Source organism: Pteropus medius, unplaced genomic scaffold (genome assembly GCF_902729225.1).
Source record: "Pteropus medius unplaced genomic scaffold, Ma_sr-lr_union100, whole genome shotgun sequence".
Taxonomy (NCBI): Eukaryota; Metazoa; Chordata; class Mammalia; order Chiroptera; family Pteropodidae; genus Pteropus; species Pteropus medius.
The window spans coordinates 1,631,414-1,652,956 of NW_024345481.1; the positions used below are offsets into that span (position 1 = coordinate 1,631,414).

Consider the following 21,543-nt stretch of genomic DNA (forward strand, 5'->3'; position numbering starts at 1 on the left):
GACCTCAGGCTTTGCCCTAGGGAGCCCCAATATCAGACGCTTAGAGATGTTCCTCAAATATTCCAGAAACTTTTGTTTCCTTATCTCCAGCATTTTCCAGGGAAATAAGTTTCACACGTTTATTTTTCATGGGGTGAATACAACTTACTTTGTTCTAAAGCTTTCTCTTTTAAGCCCCAAGTTCTGCTCCCAGGAATCAGTACCGAATCCATGCCCTCAACGTATTGACAACTAGTACTTGAAATTTTTTGGTTATTAACTCTGTTAAGAATCTGATGATAACTGTGCATTCACTCAACAGAAGAAATATATATAATAAATGTATCTATAATTATATATGTATATATTAACTTGCATGCCATTTTAAGGAGTGTGTAGATCTTCTAAAGTCCATGCATCCCATGTAACAGTTGAAGAACGTTATCTACTCTAGAAATACCAGTTTTATAGACTTATCTCACTTAGATTTCAGCTGTCACAGTTAGAATTCACAGATTGGAGAATGCCAATTATTAACACTGATTCTTGTAGATGGGTATCTTCACTTCTTTGACCTTCTTAATCATTTCTTTGAATGATTTTGGCCCTTATTAAAATAGGCAGGACTGGAAATGCATGGAGCATCATTCTAGCTGTGGATTTAAGATTATTTAGAGAGTAGAATATAATTTCTACATCATTTTTAATCTTTTAGTTGATTCTGTACATTGCCTAAAGGTATAGTCTGTAATAATGGCATGCTCCATGTTCTAGATGGTGACTGAAACCTTGGATCCATCATTTTTGGGGGGATAATTGGTCTTACTGTCCCTTGAATGTATTCTCTTACACTTGCCTGTACGGAATTTCATCTGCCAGTTTTTGCTCCCATATGCAGACTTGTGAAATGTTCACAGTTTCCTCTGCACAAGTGGTATAATATTTCATTATTAAAAAGAACTTAGTGTCATATGCAAACCTGAGGATTTTATTGTAAACCGTCTCTTGTTACATCTTAGCATCCATTTGTGAGTTGGAACCATTTTTAAAATATTTATCCTTGCCCTCTTCTCTCTCTTTTTTTTTTTTGAGCCAATGTCAGTTCTCTTCCAAGATGAAACAGTTAATTAAATTCTATGTTTTGTTCCAAATAATATACAGCAAAATATGAACAGCGGACATCTCATTTAGCTAGATTATGGATGATGTTAATTTTGTTCATTTTGCTTCTCTGTATTTTCCACATTTTCTAAGAAGAATACATATTGCTTTTGTCATTAGACACATGATTAAATACACATAGTTCTTTTCATGGAATCGGATCCCAGTCTTACTGAGTAATTAAATAGAGGACATCAACTGGATTCTCTTTCCCAGAATCAGGGCAGTGTCATCTCCTTTTCAGATGCTATCTTGCCTTTTTCACTGTAGATTATTTTATTCTTAAATGTGTAGGGAATCATCTCCTTTGGTCCTTACTCATGAATGCTTGTCACATTAGCGGTTTGCCTGCCCTCCATTAAACTGATCTGTCTACACAAGTTTCAAAGGATCCAAAACTTCACCTTTGAGTTTCTTCTAACCTCTTGGTTAGAGCCCATTTATTTCTAGTGATTATTCAAGTTTGAGAAAAAAAAATTGTGACAAAATGCATATTGATTCAGCCAAGAACATCTAGTTTATTTATTGCTATTTGATTTTGCACCTGTGACTGATCTGCTTCAAGAGTTAATTCGAGAGTGAGAACGTCACTAATGCCTTCCTTTATAAACTGATTCATTCTGCTACCTCCTTTTCAGACCTGCATGGACTTTTTATATTGTGATCATCAATCAACTGGTTTCATTGATTCTCTTGCTGTCTCTCGCCTTTTAATATTGGGATTAATTTCTCAAAAATGTCCCCCAATTGTTTTTTAGCTAAAAATTTTTAAAAATTCGCATCTGTTTTGCTACGTATGGCATTCCTTATATTTTTCTACTGTGGTGTATTTATTTTTTATGTCTTTTTAAACAATATCTTTTTTCTTAAACTCCACTTACATTGCAGGATATACAGAAATAGTCAGTGAACTGGATTTGGCCTATAGGCTCTAATCTGCCAACCTCCGATCTAGATATTTCAGCGCAGGGATTCCCCTTGTCCATGGTTTCGCTTCCAGCGGTTTCAGTTACCTGTGGTCAACTGTGCTCTAAAAATATTAAATGGAAAATCCAGAAATAAACAATTCATAAATTTTACATTGCGTGCTGTTCTGAGTAGTGTGATGAAATCTTGTGCCATCTCAGTGTGTCTCTCCCAGGACATGAATCATCCCAGCAAATCTGTGCTGTATCCATATTTTGGCAGAGACAGAGAGAGGGAGGGGAGAGAGAGAGAGAGAGAGAGAGAGAGAGAGAGAGAGACACCACATTTATGTAACTGTTATTACAGCATATTGCTGTAATTGTTCTATTTTATTATTGGTTATTGTTTGTTGTTAAAGTGCTGTGACTAATTAATAAACTAAACTTTATCATAGTTACATATGTATAGGTAAAAATATAGTGTACATATGGTTCAATACTATCCAAGGTTTCAGGCTTGGAACATGTCCCCCGTGGATAAGAAGGGATGACCATATGGCATTTTCACCCCCTGGTGGTTCTGTTATCAACTAGTTTATATTTAAGATGTCCTGAAATTCAAAGCCTCATCCCCTCCCGTGTGCCTGCATCATATCCTTCCTATACAGAACTTTCTTTTGGTAGCAAGAGGCTATCTGGTTGCTCACATGCCAATTACATCATAGTCCTCACTTGTTGCCAAGCGTTCCCATCTGGCCATTTGGTCTGGTGAGTCTTTAATGTTCACTTGAAGTGATTACCCCAACTGGATTGGTCCTTCACCACTTCTCCCATCCATTAGTTCTTAGATTAGGGCACCTTTATTTTATTATCCTCATTTTTTTTTTTTCCAGACATATTCTTCACTTCCTCCCTGATTGCTTTACTTGAATCTTGGATATCTCGGATACTATGTTTTTATCCATCTTCCTGATCATTTCTTAATTTTTAAACTTTCTGAAACTTGAAAAATGTCCTTAATTGTCTGTTGCTATTTTATCTCAATCTGCGTTTTTCTGTATAGACTTTACTTATTCAAAAGATTTTCTGGTTCTCAATGAATCTGTGAATCTCTTCCTTATACCATTATCTCATCAACAAATTCAGACTCTGGAAATCTGCTTATATTTAAGATTCTTCATAGACTCTACCTTACTTTGAAAGGATGGACAGAAGCTGCTTGCCTTAAAATTTAAATTTGGCCCAGGCATGATTCACATTGAGTCTCTGTAATTGTTAACCATTTATCCCCCTCAGTGTCAGCAGCCTGTTTTATAAAGGTCACTGTAGGTATTTTGACAGGCGGTTCAGTGGATGGATCATGGCCAACACAGTCTACTTATGGGCCAGGTATCTAACTGTTCATAAACCCAGCTTCTCTCCATTCAGTAGCATCCTTCATCTTGAAGAAGTATGGTCAGGGCAAGTGGCTCTGGGAATTCTTAGGAGTTAAATTCCAAGTAAAGATCAATTTATTTTCCTAGTATATAAATATTTTTGTTTGGTGTGATGAAAATATCATCGAAGTAAGAGTCAAGAGATTGGAATTTTTATTTTAGTTACACGACCTTAACTAAATGAGTTAAACCAGTCTGGATCTAAAGTTCCTCAACAGAAAAGCAAAGAATTTGATGTAGTGAGCCGCAGGACTTGCTCTGTCTGCAACGTTCCGAGGCCATGTAGTGGACTGTGAGGAACGACGGTGGCATCAGGAGATGAGATTTCCAGGACATGACACTTTCATGTGAAGTAAAATCTCACATTTTAATTGCTCTATTCTTTGATGTAAGCTTTTTTCAGGAAAGATGAAAGTGACTATGTCTATCTTGACCTCAGAGAACTTAGAAAACCACAGCCTTGATTGTGCATCTGAAGAATCTTGAGGCACAGAAAGGCAGACTCTTCCCAAATGGGAAAAAAAGTGCTGGGTCCTAGAATTAATTATAAACTCTAAAATATAGTAGTTTCAGTTTGAGAAATGCATGACCATTAATTTCTAAACACTATTTCTAATGATAGTTTCATGATATTCAGTGAATGCTGTTTCAGGTCCAAAGTTCAAACTGGTTTTGACTTCTTATTTCCAAAGCCACTTTTCATAAAAGAACAACTATCCAAGGAGAGAGATCTCGCTTATTTTCTGGGTCTTCAAAGTAAGATTTTATTTTATTTTTAAAGAAAAATAAAGCAAGGTGTTTATGTAGAAACCTCACTTAACATGCAGATTTTAGGTTTGATATCTCTGTTGCTAGAAGTGAGATGATCGAGTTAAGAAATCTGATCTAAACAGTTATTTCAATATTATACAATAAACATGGAGAATATAGAGTATTTTTCTAATGGACATATTTTGCTGGTAGAGGTCAGCATCTGCCACATGTGGCAAATTGCTGGGCTCCAGTGGTGCTATTGAAAATGCACTTTTCTTCAGTTTTGACCTCTTCGTCTGTGATGTTGCCTATTGACATCGATCTTCTTTTGATGGCCTTGCCTACACACACCTGACTGCTTCTTTCGGCTCTCTGAGTCTGGCTTTGATCTCTCTTTTTGGTGCTTGCTGCTTGTGTGGGAGGCTTCCAGAGATTGGTACAGAGGGAGCTTTTTGCACCAGGAAAATTGGAGGGTGTTCTGACCTTCTGAATTTAACTTTGGACAAAGAAAACAGGCTGTGGCACAGAGGCTTTATTTGGCCTGGTGACTGCTAGATACAAAAGTCAAGTGGAAAGATGTGGCCTTATGCATGTAAAATAGCCTGGCTTACATGTTGGTGCAACTGCTGGGTGGGTTATTAGGCAAATAAACCCATGGCAAGGCATACATAAGTGATGGGCAGAGGATATGAAAGAGGCAGCTTAAAAATAATCATCTTTGGTCACAAGAAGGCAAAGACTGTATCAGCTTCCTAAAGTAATCGAAATCATAGAGACAGCAAGTGGAACTCCAACATCCTGGACCAACATCCAGGGGGGTGCCAGGAACTAGGTGATTGAGGAATGAGGAGTTGGTGTTTAAGGGGACAGAGTTCCAGGTTTGCAAGATGAAAGAGTTCTGGAGGTGGTTGGTGGCGAGGGTGGCACAACGATGTGAATGAACTTCAGAGCCCTGAACTGTACCCTTAAAAATCGTTAAGATTATAAATGTTATACATATTTTACCACAATTAAAAATGTATTAAAGATCATTGTCACGGGTTTATTTGGCTTGTGTGTCATGTTTTCTGCTCTCATCAAAATCCACTATGTTATTTTGCCTTATGAATTTGGTCACCTATCCCCCTAGGAAATATATCTCCTGATAGTTGGAATTATTAGTCAAGAAAGAGATCAAGATAAGGTTACTGGGAGGACATTCGGTATGCCATAGATAGTTCAACTCCAAGATTCACGTCAGCATTTTCCCCAAACATAGAAAAAACTAGTAAAAGACCTACTAATTCCACACTTGTAGCATATGGAGCCTTGTTCTCTTCTTCTTTTTAATTTCAAAAATTAGAATACCTAGGAGAGCTGGTGGCAATTTCATATTCCACTTAGTTACACTCTGAATGTTCTCCAACTTGAAAATTTCTTAAATGTAAGACTCATATAAAACTCATTTGTCTAGTTTTGTAAGTTTGAGATCTAGTAATATCTACTATATTGAGTTTATTTATAGCACATAGAACACAAATTCCAGATCAACTGTATTTTCTTAAAATTCAGGCATTTCTGGGCGTATCTGCATGACTCACAGGGCACAGAGCCTATAACTAGTTTTAGGAAGAACCTAGGAAAGGACTTATCTCAGTAGAAAAATTAGAAGCTCACTGTTTGGTCCAGGATGTTGGAGTTTGAGTAGGTAGACACATTAGTTCCTTTCTCTTCCTTCTGAGTTCAGAACCAAACTAGAAAGTGTAATAAAAGAGATGAGATGAAAATGACCGTTTTATTCTGATGTTCCACGACGTGGCTTAGGAGTGGCCACGTGGGCTTCTATCCTGTATCCCGGATTTGGACAACCTTACTCACCCTTAGTGGGAGGCTCCCTATGTGGGCCCAGAGCCCTAGCGAATAAGCCCTAACACGCAGAAAGTGTGCCGGGTGTGTCCCCTACCCACAGGGCCTGAGCCGCGCATGCCTACTGCTTGCTCCCGACTTGGCCAATAAGGTAACTCGAGCCTCCTTCTTAGAGGAGAGTTTGCAAGAGTATTTAGTATGGGCAGAGTGTTTGCAGGAGGGGCTTCTCGCTGTTGTCCCTTCGTGTGGGGAGGTGAAGCCGGGGTTCAGGAGCCTTCTCGCCGTGGCCCTCACCCCACTACAGCGCGGCTTGCTCGTCAGTGTCTTCTTAGCTCCATTTCTGGTCCAGCACAGTCGCATGGAAGGGGGATGGGGGTTGGGGGTGGGGTGGGGTAATGAGAGCACGGGCCTCAGCAATGCTGGTTTTAGCAGCCCAGGCTGGAACTGGAGACGGCAGTCCACACTGACCTTTGGGTGGCGGTGGCCTTCATGGTAACGCTGGCAGGCACTGGTAGCAGCAGTGACTGCCCGGAAATAATAAAAGCAATAATAATGATAAAAGCCAATCGTAATAGCATTCATATGTGCCAGGAATTCTATTAAATGATTCACATGTACTACATCATTTTTTAAATTTTTTTATTACGAAATTTATATACTAAAAAATAGAACATTTGCATAAGAATTACCCATAAAGCCCATCATCTAAATTTAATAATTATTTATATTTTTCTGTATTCGTGTCTTTTTCTTGGAGGAAATACTTGAAGTTATAGATATCATTACACTCCTAAATGTAGATACCATCATACTCCTAAATATTTCAATATGCATCTCTCAAATATAAGGGCATTTTCTGCATTATCATAACATTAGTATCATTCTTGATAAAATTAAGGATAATTATCCGATATCTAAAACTCAGTCTATACTCAAATTTCCCCAATTCGTCCCCACAAATGTCTTTCATAGTTAATTTGTTTAAATCAGAATCAAATTGTTGCATTTATCATTTCTCTTAAACATCTTTTGACTTTCCCATTCTTTTTTCATAGTACAGCATCACTTTTTTTTTTTTCTAAACCATAACATTGGCTTGTTGGGAAGAGCAGGACTGTTATCCTTTACGATGTCCCTCTCCTGTATTTGTGTGATCGGTTCCTTGTGGCGTCATTTAACCTGTTCCTCTGTCCCCTGTATGTAACGCCCCAGTTAGGTTAAACATTTTGGGGAGAATACGTCACAGGCATTGCTGTGTATCATCTTGCATTGCACTGGGAGGTATCTAATATGTGATGTCTCACCGTTAATAACACTGAAATCGATCCCTGGGTTAAGGGGGTGACAGTCCAGCTCCCATTGCTGCAATACATCATTTAACCTCATAGCTGGGGTTGTTTTACACATATGGCTGGCTACCAGGTCGACATCTGACCCCGATTCTTCTGTGTAGGAGGCAGCACTTCCTTGTCCTGCCTATTAGCAGTGTCCTTAACCCATGTCAGAGATGCGGCTGACCTTTTTTACGTGATACGTGTCCCCACAGTAAACAGGTACAAGAAAAGAAAAAAATGACAGAGAACTATTCTGGGTATTCCTAGAATCACTTGATAGACATTTCTGAGAACAGAAATCAGAAAAAAAGATTTTTTATTTTTATAAACTGGTATCATAAATTTTAAAATTTTTATGTTCCTACTCTTAGGTTATTTTGGCCTGAAAAAACTTGGTTAGACAAAAGCAAATAGGTTAGTGGTTACTTTCCTTCCCCTTTGTGATGCAAATGTGGGATGACAGGTTATGAGCTGTAGCCAGAGGCAGGATGCTGGGGCTTGGTAAGCGGAAGAGGGCTCAGAAGAAGTAAGTGGACCAGCACTCACTGTGCCCATTCGCTTCTCTTTTAGTCGAAGCTTCCCTTGGCTGTTTGTTCCTGTCTTTCGTATGCTAAGTGTTGTTTCTCTATCGGATGATAAGCCCTTTGAGGGCAGGCTTTGGTCTTTTCCTTTCAGAAACAATATGTGAGAAGAAGCTGGTATTGGGAGTCAGATCTAATTCGTTTAGAATATGGGTAACTATATGTATTTGAGACCGTGTGCAGATGGTTCAGTCTTGGAGTCAAAGTGTCTGAGCGTAAGGATACGTGCTTCACAGATTTGCTCTACATATTCATTCATTCATGTATCCATTCAGTAGACCTTGACTGAGCAGGTTTTCTCTGCCAAGCCCAGCTCTAGGTAGGGGATACAATGCTGATTATAAGACAAGGTGCTGCTCTTGTGAACTTCCGCAGATCAGACGTGATAACGGGTGAAATATTTAGCATCGTTCTAGAGCCAAGTAAAGCTTGGAGCTGATTATTTTCTTTGATCTTCTCTACACCATACTCAGTGTCCAGCACTAGCACTAACCTACACTGCAGCGGGGAGTCAAAAACAGCTTGAATCGACGGTGAAAACATCTAGAGGCTCATCTATACTGCTGTGGGTGGGATGTGAAGACAAACGCTTCGTTCTCAGTTCTGTGGTCCACAGTGTAGCTCTATGGAGCAAGTCTTAGAAATAAGGAAACCGAGTCTTCCTAATTAAGTGTGTTAGGGAAAAAAGTAAAAATATGTATCATGATGTAAATTTAAAAAATATATATATATTTATACACACACACACACACACACACACACACACACTCAAACATTCTGGAGAGAGAGTGGCTAAATTCCTAGACATTTTTCCTTAGAAGTTAGATCATTTCAGCATCTCTTTTGAATGCCCCTGCTCCTTGCGTTTCTAATGACCTCTCCACGTGTACTTGTTTTGCTGTCCACTTGGACTGTAAGCCTCTTGCCGACAGCACTGCTGTCTCATGCATCACTTTACCCAGCGTGGCAATTGCGGACGTTATGCTCGCTCAGGGGTCCATTATGCCAGAATCCCAGTTTGCGCCCCCGCATTGAGATTGCCAAGGGTCTGGTCAGCATTTCACGGGTTCCGATAGATGTATGGTTCTCACATAAGCTGGCATGCTTCTTTGATATTCACTATTTTGGCCACCATTCCTATTCCAAACGTCCAAGCATTTTCTGCCAAGAAAGCTGAGTGAGCAAACCCACGAAGGTATTTTTCACTTCCTTTAATGGAGCATAATGCCTTCATAGATAAACACAATAACACAGTCATCACATACGCACTCGCATTATCGTAGCGGCTGTGTGCTCAGCAGCACTCCTGGCCAGGCAAGGAGCCCACTAGTTCTGTTTTCCATTCTGATCTAAATTATGTTCATAATAAAAGAGTTTTCAATCAAGGTAAATACAATTTCATCCCAGCACAGCATCTACATTTCTGCACGCACGCGCGCTTCTCCTTTCTTTCCTTTTATTCTGGGTCACTCACCCTGGTGCGTGTGAAATTCCCCTCTGGTGGGGATGACAGCCTTGCTCCTCAATGGACTATAATGGGGGCTCTAAACACATCTCCTGTAACATACCTCTGTGATTTGCAAAAGTGGGAATAAATCAAAGCAGGGAAGAGATGCTGCGTGAAGCCAGAAGCTAAATGTTACATCATGTAGCGTGGGGCTGGGGGAAGCGGGAGACTGCTTCTCCTGGCAGCTCAATATCTTTGTGCTCGTTACTCTGCCACAGCCCCATTAAAACAATCATTCTGAATCTGCGGGAAATTGTCACCTCTTTCTTTCCTGCCACGGCAGCTGGTATTGGAGGCGGCAGACATCGCTCATTCCCTTCAAGGTTCTTAGCACACACGCAAAAAAGAAAATGAAGCTTAATTTGTTAAAAAAAAAAAGAAGAAGAAGAAGAAGAAAAAGGTGTCAGCTTACCCTCAGGCTCAGCACAGGCACCAGAGGAAAAAAGCAAAGATAAATGCCTCTAGGTGAACTGGCACAGAGTCTAATTCTCCACTCACTCTGCTGCTCCCCAGTATGTATCACATTAATCATGCTGGATGGGGAGACATTTCAAAAACTTAAGCAATTTTCAAACAAAGATGCACCATTTAAAAAACACAATGACATAACTTTATTGTGTGATGCTCTCTTTGTACCAGCAATGAATCTGAAAAATGTGTTGCAGATGTTAGTACAAATAATTAATGCCTGGGTCGGGACTGGAGGGAGAAGCAGGAAGAAACAGACAAGCGTAAGCAGAAAGGAAAGGCCGCTGCCCTCCCCTCTCTCTTCCTGTGACCTTCCCCGGATCGCAGGAGCTGGGCCAGGTCCTGCCATTCACCGCACGGCTTCGCTCTGCCCTGGTTCCTGGACCGATTCAGACAACAGACGGGCAGTATTCAAATAGCTCCACTGCTTCATCGCGTGGGATTTAATACGCGAGCTTCTCAGATCCCAGAGTCCTGTGATGTCCCTGGGCTCTTGTGAGCTCTGCTTCTAGGAAATGGACTTTGGATTTTGCTACCCTGCCATCCTCAAGCGAGTTCAGGGACACCCACCCTATAGCTTGTACCATGATTCCTCAGTTCCTGTCAATGACACTTGCCATTCTTAACCTGATATGCTGCCCACCCCAGATTTCCACTACCGTGGTCCACTTTCCCACCTGAGATGTGCCTGTCTCCTGTTGGAAGTCTTAATGTCCACTGTTGCCTGACCCGCAGATCTTTGGGCACTACGCTTTGCCTTGCGCGCCTAACTATTTTCGTATCCTCAGCTGGGCCTGCCTCTCAGCCCTCAGTCTGCAGTAGTTTGGAATGTTTGTGCCAGAACCCATCTCGTATTTTCTTTCTATAGTGTGATTTTTCTTATTTTCTTTTTTTCCTTTTTTTTTTTCCCCCAAAGTTAGAAGAAATAAATGAATAGAAGTGGAGAAGAGAGATGTTCCTAACATGCAGTAGAGTGTGACCATGGCCACAGATACTGAGCACTAGAAAAGGACATCTATGGAGCATGATCCTAAAAACTCTGAATCCCAAGGTGATTGGGACAAGTGATCATGTATTGAAGGATGGAAGCTGTGGGAGAGGCTAAGAGGGCCTGGGTCTCTTTCACCACAGACTTTTGGGAACTATCTAGACATCTATCACTGAGATACAAGCCAGTCTTTCTTGTCACAGACACGGTAATAAATTGGATATACTCTCCTTGGTTCCAGAAAACCAAATGTTCAAATCTCACCTTTAATTTATGAGATAGGCAGACAGAACGCTCAGCAAGGATGAACTTGGGAAACTCCACCCACTGAGGAAAATTCATTTGTCTCACGATAAGCTCAGGAATCATCTCTTGCCTAACAGAGCAAAATCTATCAAGAATAGTTTAATATTATCAAACATATTGAGTGCATACAAAATTATAGTGTATGCGATACAAATTTTAAAATTTAAGAACTAAATATTACTGAGACAAGTGAAGCTTTCTGTGCGCATTCTCTCTTTTCAGAAATAACCAGCATCCTGAATTTAGGACTTGAAATTTAATTTCTGTCTACTTGTTTGCATGTGATTATGTGTGTATAAATAAATAATATTGTTTTGCATGTTTTATAGTCTCGAGTCATACACACTACATATATTCATCGACAACTTTTTTTTTTCTCAATATGATTGTGAGGCTTATTCATGTTCTAATTTTGCAATTGGCAATCTATGACCCATGGGTCAAATTTAGCTGGTGGTCTGTTATTATACACCCATCGAGCTAAGAATGGTTTTTACACTTGTAAAGATTGAATAATAAACAAAATCAAAGCAATAGTCACGACGGAGGCCATATGTGACTGACAAAGCCTAAAATATTTATTACCTGGCCGCATATGGAAAAAGTGTGATGGCTCTTGTTATTCTATTTTGTCCAGGTTATTCTTATTCCTGTGTTTTTTTAAACACACTTTTAAAATTAGCCTGCCAAGTTTCATAAAATGCCTTTTTAAAAATTCCGATTGAAATTACTTTGAATTTATGGATTGTTTTGAAGAGAATTGATATATCGATGATACTGTACTTTCCACCTGGATTAGTTATCTATTGCTGCTGTAACAAATTACCCAAAATTCAACAACTTGAAAAAAACACGGATTTATTATCTTGTATTTTTTAAGGTCAAATTCCAACGTGGATCTCACTGGACTGAAATCCACGTGTTAGCGGGGCTGGGCTCCCTTTCAAAGAGTTTTGGGGAGAATTTGTTTTGTTGCCTTTCCAGTTTCTAGAGCCTGCCCATATTCCCTGGCTTGTGGCCCCAGCCACCTTCAAAGCCATCAGTTGCATCATTCCAAACTTTGTTCCTGTCCTCATGTCTTCTCTGACACTGACTGACTTTCTGCCTCCCTCTTCTCCTTCTAATGTCCCTGATGATGACATTGGGCCCACCCAGAAAATCTAGGATGATCTTCCCATCTCAAGGGAATCATGTCAAAACCGCCATAATTTTATCTGGAACCTTAATTCTTCTTTACCAAATAACCTCACATATTCACAGGTGCTAGGAATTAGAATACGGACATCTTCGAGTCATTATTCTACTTACCACAAGCCCATCTAGCGAGTTTTTCTTTCAGTTATTATACTTTTAGGTTCTAAAACTTGCATTTGGTTCCTTTTATAGCTTTATTTCTTTGCCGAGACTATTTAATTTTCCATTTGTTTCACAAGTGATTGCAGTTATCTGTTGGAACATTTTTATGATAGCTGCTTTAAAATTCTTCTTAGAGAATTTCAACATTCATGTCATCTTGGTGTTGAAATCTGTTGATTTTCTTTTTTCATTTGCGTTGAGATTTTCCTAGTTCTTTATGTGACAAAAATTTTGGATTGTATCCTATACATTTTGAGTATCATGTTATGACACTCTGGTTCTTATTTAGATCTTCTATTTTAGCTTGCAGTTAACAGGTTTAGGTTCAGAACATGCATCCTGGCCCACTTTTGTGGTTTGTGGTTCCAATATCAATTTAGTTTTCAAAGCGTTTTCAATGCTATTCTGGTAAACCCCACTTGTGTGCAAACCCAGACGCCAATATGGAACCTGGGCAGTAGTCCTCACCAGAGTTCAATTCTCTCATCATTTGCTCTCTTGATTCTGGTTGGTGTCACACAGTGGCCTCTTGGGAATTTGCCCAGGATTTCATACACAGATTTAAGAATCCTTTTCTTCAGCTCCTTTCTCTCTGCAATCACGCTCCCCTCCACATATACACAAACTCTCCCTAAGCTCTGCTAGATATTTGTTTAGTGATGAGCAGGAATGGTTGGCAGGTCTCTATCTCACAGTCTCACGACAAGTAGGGAGGCGGTAAGGGAGCAATATCTCTGTTCCTGATGGAGTGGGGCAGATACGGTTGATAGTCTTATAATTTTCTTCAAGAAAGGAGAAGTGGTCAGCTGGTTCACTGTTGCTAACAATAAAAAGGAGTTGAACTTCGCATTCTTAAGAGGTTAGGGTGGACCTTGAAAATAGTTACAGTTGTGAAGATAACAGTCCAATTGGAATGTATAAGAGAGAATGTGTAGACATTCTCAGAATAAGAGAATGTGGTCCAAAATCAACATATCCAGTCAACTATCAGTTGAATGAAAGAGCACCAGGCTGACATTCTCAAATATAAATTATATCAGGCAGTATAACACTCATGAATCCTTCTTAAAATGTACTGCCTGACGATCTAACAAATTAATAGTTTAGGCTAATAAAAATTCAAGAGTTAAAAGGAGTGGTGGTGAGCTGGGAATCTATTCAAGGTTATTTCTTTCAAATTATTAATAGATGTTAACAAAGGCTACATTAAACCTTTATCTTCCTGAACAACATATGAATCTTGCAATGCTTTAATTCATATCATCCTCCCATCTTCCATATTATTGTTGTCCAGTATTTTAGTTCTACTTTTAAAAAACATTCCTTCTGAAATAATTATTCATTTTCTTTTATAGTTGTTGCTTAAAGATTTTGACAAAATGTTTTTCAATGTCTACTCATCACTGCTTCTTGTAACCCATTAATTGACTTTCCTCCTTCCTTAAATATATCCTTTTGTAGTTGTTTCAGTGAGGGACATAAATTTCAAGTTTTTTTTTTTTTTTACTTCAAAATATCTGTAATTTGCCTTCGCTTTGAATATAATGAATAATAATTTCATTGAGCACAAAATCTCAATTTGTAGTTATGTTCCTTTAGCCTTTTGAAGATATGTCATCATCATCTGGTCTCTGTTGGTGTTTTTGAGAAGGCAGATTTATTGCTGTTCATTTGTAGGTAATTTAACTTTTTCTCTCGGTTACTTAAGGGTCTTCTTTATGATGATGCTTCTGGATGCTGGAGTTTCTTTTCCTTTCTCTTCCTTCCCTTCCCTCTCCTCTATTGTGTTCTGCTTTTTTTTCTTTTCTTACTCTCTACTCTCTTTCTTTTTTTCTTTTCTTTTCTTTTTCACATTTTTTTTTGCTTTTTTTTTCTTCTACATATATATTCTCCTAGATGAGCTTTAGAATGTCTACCATTTCAAAAATTATTAAAAAGAATTTAAATTTCAATTGGAATTTTGTTTAACCTGTTAATTAATTTAGAACAAATTGATGTTTTTAGTATATTTAATATATCTATTTAGGAACATGCTATTTCTACACATTTTAAAATGTCTCTCTAGAAATATTTGTTCATTTATCAAATCATCTTGCATAATTCTTGTTAAATATATGTAAAGGTTTGCTACATTTTTGTTTCTATTTTGAATAGACTCTTTTTTTAAAATCACATTTTCTATTTATTTGGTTATTGCTGAACTAAAGAAATCTACTAACGTAATTTATTTTTTTCCTATCTGAATAGATCAGATTCTACATAGTATGTGGGGAAGTAGCAGAAAGATTAAAACTAAACAACAGTGATTTAAAAAATTGTGGCAAATCTGTTTTTTTCAAGACTTTATTATTTTTTTTATAACAGTTTTAGGTTTACAACAAAATTGAGAGTAATGTACAGAGATTGACATCTATTTTAAGGACAAGTATACTGTCATTTATTAGATAAAATTAGTTGCCTAGAGAGTGCATTTTATTTTCAAATATACAGGGAAAGAAAAGTAATAACTGAATACAACCAAGAGAAAAAAATTTAATATATTTAATTTTCCTGCTAAAGATTTAGTATATACATTTGACTGTAGAAAGTTCTAGTCGTAAAAGCTGAATCAAACTTAAGTGGCGAAATAAATATAAAGACTGGGCATACTAGAATTAGTAGAGTTTGAATGATATGCATCAAGCAAACAGAAAGATACTGAGAAACTGCAATGCAGAGTTGCTACAAATAATTCTTGAGACATCAAGGAATATAATCAACTTTTTTTTCCTAAAGTATATCTAAAAATCATAGAATCAATGTCAATATCTGAGGATAAAGTAAAAGAAATTACCAATTTATAATTTAGAAATACTGAAAAGAGCTTAAGCGGTTGCCTGTCTTTGTAAAGCAAATCATGTCAGACCAGCTTAATTCTCTTTTATGACAGAATGATAGCATTAAGCATAAGAAGCATAAGAACCATTTGTAAAATGGGATCTATTTTAATTTCAATAAATGCTTTGTTCTGTTATATGTGGCATGTTGCTTGTAAGCTAAGGAGGTGTGGGTTGCTGCACTGTTCTCGATGGCTAGTCATCACGAGTCTGTTCCCAGCTGGGAGCTTATATTAATAGGCAGTTGCAAGAGTTTGTCATGGAGTTCTTAAGATTCAATAACATGATTAAAAATCTAAAGAAATGTTTCGAGGTATTACTAATTAAATCTGTAGATATTACTAATCTAAATAGTAGTATTAGTCTCTGATGCTAAACTTAGAAACAATCTTGAAATATTAGAAAGAAAAATTCTAAAAAAATCGATACTAGAAGAGAAAACTAGAAGACACAAAGAACTTTGGGAACACTTTTGGGGTAAAACAGCTGCGTGGTATGGAAAGACCAGCTCAATGAGAATATATAATTTAAAATAAAATCCCAGTATGTTTGTGAGGCAGAAGGCGAATTGGAGTGTGTGTCAAAATGATCATAGATCAAAATGTTATTTTAATAAAAAGCATTTGTTAAAAGAGACTGAGAAAGATATAAGAAAGGAAGAAAGGAAGAAAAAAGAAAAAAAAGGCAAACAATTTAGAAAAGCATATAGCATACAACATCTGAAATATCACTCTTCTACTCATACTAATCATGCTTCTATTAGAATATTATATCTCGCTTTAGTCAGCACATTTTCAGAGGATGTGAAAAACGAAATGGATTTAAAGAAGAGCAACAAGAATGACTGAAGGGATCTAATATATATTCTAGAGTTAAAGTTTAAGAATTCAGTATTGTTTACACTAGGAAAGGGATGATTTTATTGTCATTTGCAAGTACATAAAGGATTATATATATACTTGAAACCCCCACTGGTGATTTCTCAGGTCTGCAGAGGATGAAAAAAATACAAAGTTTATACAGAAAAGATCAGGTTTGGATATAAAGCAGACGTCTCTGCCATCGGGATAATGGAAAGTTGAAATGACTTCTAAACAAGACTAGAATTCAAACCCCCATGCCAGTCTCATGTTGGATGTAGCGTTCAGTACCAAAACAAGTTTGGGACTGATTCTGTATATCAGGGGTCAGCAAACTACCTACTGGCCCACTATCTGTTTTTTGGACAGCCCATGAGCTAAGAATGTCACTTACATTTTTAAATCATCGAAAACAAATCAAAAGAATATTTTATGACACAAGAAAATTACATGAAATTTGACTTCAGGGCTCATAAACGAATTTTTGTTGCAAAAGAACAACACCATTCACTGACGTGTTGTTTGCGGCTACTCTGGCGCAGTATACTGACAGGGTCGAACAGTTGTGACTGAGACCACATGGTCCACGGGGCCTAAAATCGTTACTATTTGGCCCTTCACAGGAAAAGTTCCCCAAGCCCTGACCTGTATGATGGTCGCCACTTACACAGTATGTAGATTTCATCCCAAAGTCTAGAAGCTTTCTTTGTTGTAATAGAAATGGACCCCTCTCGGATCGGCTGATGAATGTAAGCGGCACATCCTTCGGAGCGTCTTCGAGAGAGCTTTGGGTCCGCAGAAGAACACGCCAATGCTGCTGCTGCGGTGGGGCGGGGCGGGAGAGAAAGGACATGTTACACAGGGTCAAGGCCAACCACAAGCCGAGACAGAACTGTAAAATCAGCAGAGTGACTGTGGTTGTGACTTCACTGATTTTTCTGCACCCACTTCCTTCTTTCCCTCTTCCTGCTTTCGGAACTATGATCACCCGCAGGTGTCCAGGGTCCCGTTATGCCCTGAATCGCACAGGTAAGTGGACTCGAGAAGACTGAGGCTGGCGGGACCTGATGACTAGGGAGGGAGTTTCACTACAGAGGCGACATGGCCTGCAATTTCAGTCTGGCGACTTTGATCAGCGAAGTGTCCGTTTGGAAGGTGACTAGAATGTAAGCTCCTTGAGAGTGGGAACCTTGTCTGTTTTCCTCGTCTCTGACTGTAATCCTGCCCCCGGAATAGTGCTTGGCGTCCAGGAGACAATCGACACATGTTTGTTGAATGAATGAATACATGATCCTGCAGATTATTATCTGCATGGTCTTGGGCAAGACACTGGACCTCGATCTCCACACGTGTAAAACTAAAATAATAATGACCTCATTGATGTTTTATTGAAAGCAAAATGCAATGATGCAGTCAAAAAGGTTTTAAAAGTGTCAGTTGTTCCTAACATCCCGTTCAACCCTGCCTTTTTATAGATAATAAAACATATACCAAAGTCATAGCAACCTAGTTTATTCCTCCTGTTGGAATTACTTTAGTTTTCAAAGATGGCCAAAAAAAGAAGACTTGGGAAAAAAAAGATATTGCTGAAAATGTAGCCACCCAAAAGTTGTCACCTGTAATCATGATATTTTAGAAAACTGTGTTGCAGAGATATTTTTGCATATAGTGACTGTCCCGAGACCGAGAACGCCAGCTCTGCGGACACATAAACGATGCCACCGGTGAAAGGACTTGGGTTGTCTCTGGAAGTCAGGAGGGACCCATCTCTACGTGGACTTATGGAGACCACGCTTCCCCTTGTCTGGCATTGTGCTGTTCCTGATAGCATTTTTTCTTCCATCTCTACCACAAGTTTAATTAGTTACTCTAGTCTAGGTCAAAAATTCTATTTTCCTGTGCATAGAATTATCTAGGCATATTGTTAACACATAGGTTCCCAGGCTTAGGTCCAAGGTATGCATTTCTAGCAAGGCCCCCAGCTGACACTGGAGCACATGGTATATGAGCCGCACTTTGAGATACACCGTCTGAGAGGAATTCCTTGGACCCCTGGGCCATGGCGCCCACTGCATCGCCTCTACTTCTTCGTACCTGGTTTCTGTTGGGAAGTGCTTTGTTCGTTCTTCTGAGCTCATGTATTAACATGGTTCTCTGCCATGCATCGTATGCACCTGTAATTATGTATTCCACGACCACAATATCCATGGTAGAATTTGATGGTTCAATCACATTTAAAACTCTAGCTTCAAAGGAACTTATCAAGTAGATTCATTCATAAATGACGATATGTTTAAAATGTGTAAGTGCCATTTTCAAAGACGTCATTCCCATGACTGAATTCAAGAAAGTACGTTTTCAGAAAAACAGAAGCACGTGTACGGTATTGATGGGAATAAAAGGCAGTGGTCGCGAGCGCTATCGGTCCGACTGCTTTGTTGCTGAGCAGTTTGGGGCATGTTAAGTATCTCTTCAAAGTTCTCATGTTCTTAATTATAAAATGGAGAGAATTATAGTACCCAGCTCCTAGAACCTCTGTGAGAAGTAGACAAGACATTGCAGGCACATGGTGAGCTCTCGGTGACAGCTTACGTGATGACCCACGTGATGTCTGCCTGCTCCATCAAACTGACCAGATGCAATGCGGGCTGTTAACCCAGAGATGATTACAGACTTTCTGGATCAACACTCTATCACTAGGTTTTTTAAGTTCTGGACTGAAACATTTGGAATGATAGATTGGTCAGGTAAACCCTTTCCTAGTGAGAGGTCACAGCTTGGCTTTGTGTCTGATGCCCAGAGGTACCGTTGCATCTAGGTTCAAAGACACTGTTATGGGTGGTGATAATTTTCCATTAGTGTGGGTGTCGCCATAGAGATTGCCCACTGGCCCATTCCCAACGGGCTAAGTTTGCCCTTTCATTTGCAGCCAAGGCGAGTGCTTGCAGAAGCTGAGGCTACTCTTTGATGCTCTGCCTTTAAGACTCCATTTCAAAAGATTCTGATTGCTGGCTGCCAGGTGTACCACTGCTGTCCCCAGCAGTTCACAGCTATCCTGCTCCTTTTGAAGTTGTGGCTATTACACTGCTCAGCTAAGTACACACTTTCCTGTATTCATGTACCTGTCATGGTTATGCAATCACCGGAGTCTCACAAAGGCCATTCATTATCTCCCTTCCGCTGAGGCGGAAAGGCCAGTCCGTCACCAGTTCTCTGAGCATTCCTGTCCCCACACACAGCATTCTTTTGCTTGCCTTGCTTACCCTCCTCGGCATTCGTGATTTCAAATACAGAGCTTTCTTGTCGCAAATGCCAAGTGTGAATCACGGAGTTGAGAATCCACACAAAAACAGTTAAGGCACAGATGTGGTAGCATTTTTTTTTTTCTTTTATGAGGCAATGGACAAGTGCAAGAGAACCCTAATGGGAATGGTAAAGAGAAAAATTCTTCTATAAAGTTTAATTACCCACGATTGCTTAGAATTAAAAAAAAGAAAAGAAAAAAAGATGCTCTGTAAAAGAAGAATAAAAACACGAGGCATTATTCTTCAGTTTACAGCCTGCCAAGCCTGCAGACGCAGGAGGAGATGGGTCAGGGATGACATTAGCCGCATTGATCAGCCTGAGCTGCTGACTTTGACGAGAAAAGGACAAATTTTATACAAGCTGCAAAGATGGTTAACATTACAGCATTATACTTAACTCCGATAAACAATAAAGAGAATCCTCTCTCCAACCCCTCTTATTTGCTAAATAACTATCATCTCTTCTCTGTGGGGTTGATGCATTTTTTCAAAACAGTTCAGCAATGCCATGCACGAAAGGCATTTAAAATGTCACCCACCGGGAGATTTCAGTCCAGCAGATATATGGGAGAGTGAGGGCACCCGGGAGTCATTCCACCATCTTGCCGGATTGTCGGGTTCTGCTGCCTTGAGCCCTTCTCTCTTTAAATTGTATGTTTGTTTTTATGTGTTGGCTTTTATGCTTGGTAAGTTATAACCCTGTAGGGGCAGACCCTAAACCCCATTTTAAAAAAAATCAAATTACTTTATACCCTGAGTGCTTTCTGCAAATAAAATCGATAAACAGAAGCTTCCCGTGGATTTATGAAGGTTTAGAAAGAAGACAAGGAAAGCTACAGACTCGGCATCAGACAATGGATACGACTCCTGGTTAATCTTTCTTAGAGAATGTTTTTCATTAGAGAGGCCTCCAAATGATTCATCGCATAATTATATTTTGTACAACACCTTCTTTTTCATAACCACAGATGATAACTGCGTGGGCCAGTTTTTTTTTTTTTTTTAACCCATCTTGCAATTGATCAGTAGCAGCCTGCTCTGTGACTCTTCTCTGCATCTTAATTACTCAGTTGTTCATTAGGAGTTACACGTGGCCCTGACAGCTTGCTCACAGCTGTGGCACTTCTGCCCTCTTCCTGCCAACTCCATCTTCTCTGGCAAGACTTAAGACTTTTGTCCCAGCTTCCTCATCCTTCTCGCTGTCCCTTCATTTGCTGAGGCTGGTCACTGTGCTTGCCTCTGAGGGGCATAGATAAAGCTGCTGCCCTGGAGGACACTGCGGTCCAATAGGGGAGAGAAATGAAAATAGTTGACTCGTGGCGTCGGATCACCAGAAATGGTAGAGCCGTTCTTCTGCCAATCCTGTCCCCTTTCCCTCTCTGATGAAACACTAAAATATATACAGCTTCATACAGAAATATCCTAATATTTTAGCCGTATCTAATATTCTGATAGATGACATCACCAAGGAAACTTCGCCGAGCAATGTTAAATCTGCCTTGTGCTCACCTACCTCCCTAATGTCAACTACTACAAATGCAGTAATGCCAGTAATTTTCATTGACTCTTTACTTGATTGTAAATGGAGAGCTGGTATCCTCTGGTGGAAAGGTACTATTTAAATATGCTAACAATATCCCAGTCATAAGTTTATGGTGACATTATTATTCTCATGAAGCTATACTTTATCATGTGTCAGGGTTCCACTTAAGTCTATTTCTTTGAGTATTCTGAACATTTTAGTCATATAATGGATGTTTAGGTTATCCTGTTAGACAGAGAGAGGGTCTTGCTTGTATGCTGTAATCAGAATTTTAATTTCTTAAAAATATCATTTGAAACCATTTTGCACATATGCATGTACAAATGAGAAGCGGAGGGTG

The 21,543-nt window shown here is 39.1% G+C and overlaps 1 protein-coding gene across 1 annotated transcript in view; it reads right to left on the minus strand.

Annotated features, from left to right (window-relative positions):
• Window positions 1-17,020: 17,020 nt before the first annotated feature.
• Window positions 17,021-21,543, minus strand: part of NOX3 (NADPH oxidase 3) — a 43,799-nt gene continuing 39,276 nt past the window's right edge. The window contains exon 10 of the mRNA XM_039873933.1: window positions 17,021-17,175. Coding sequence (XP_039729867.1) covers window positions 17,049-17,175 — 127 coding nt within the window. The 3' untranslated portion in view covers window positions 17,021-17,048. The remainder of the gene's footprint in view (window positions 17,176-21,543) is intronic.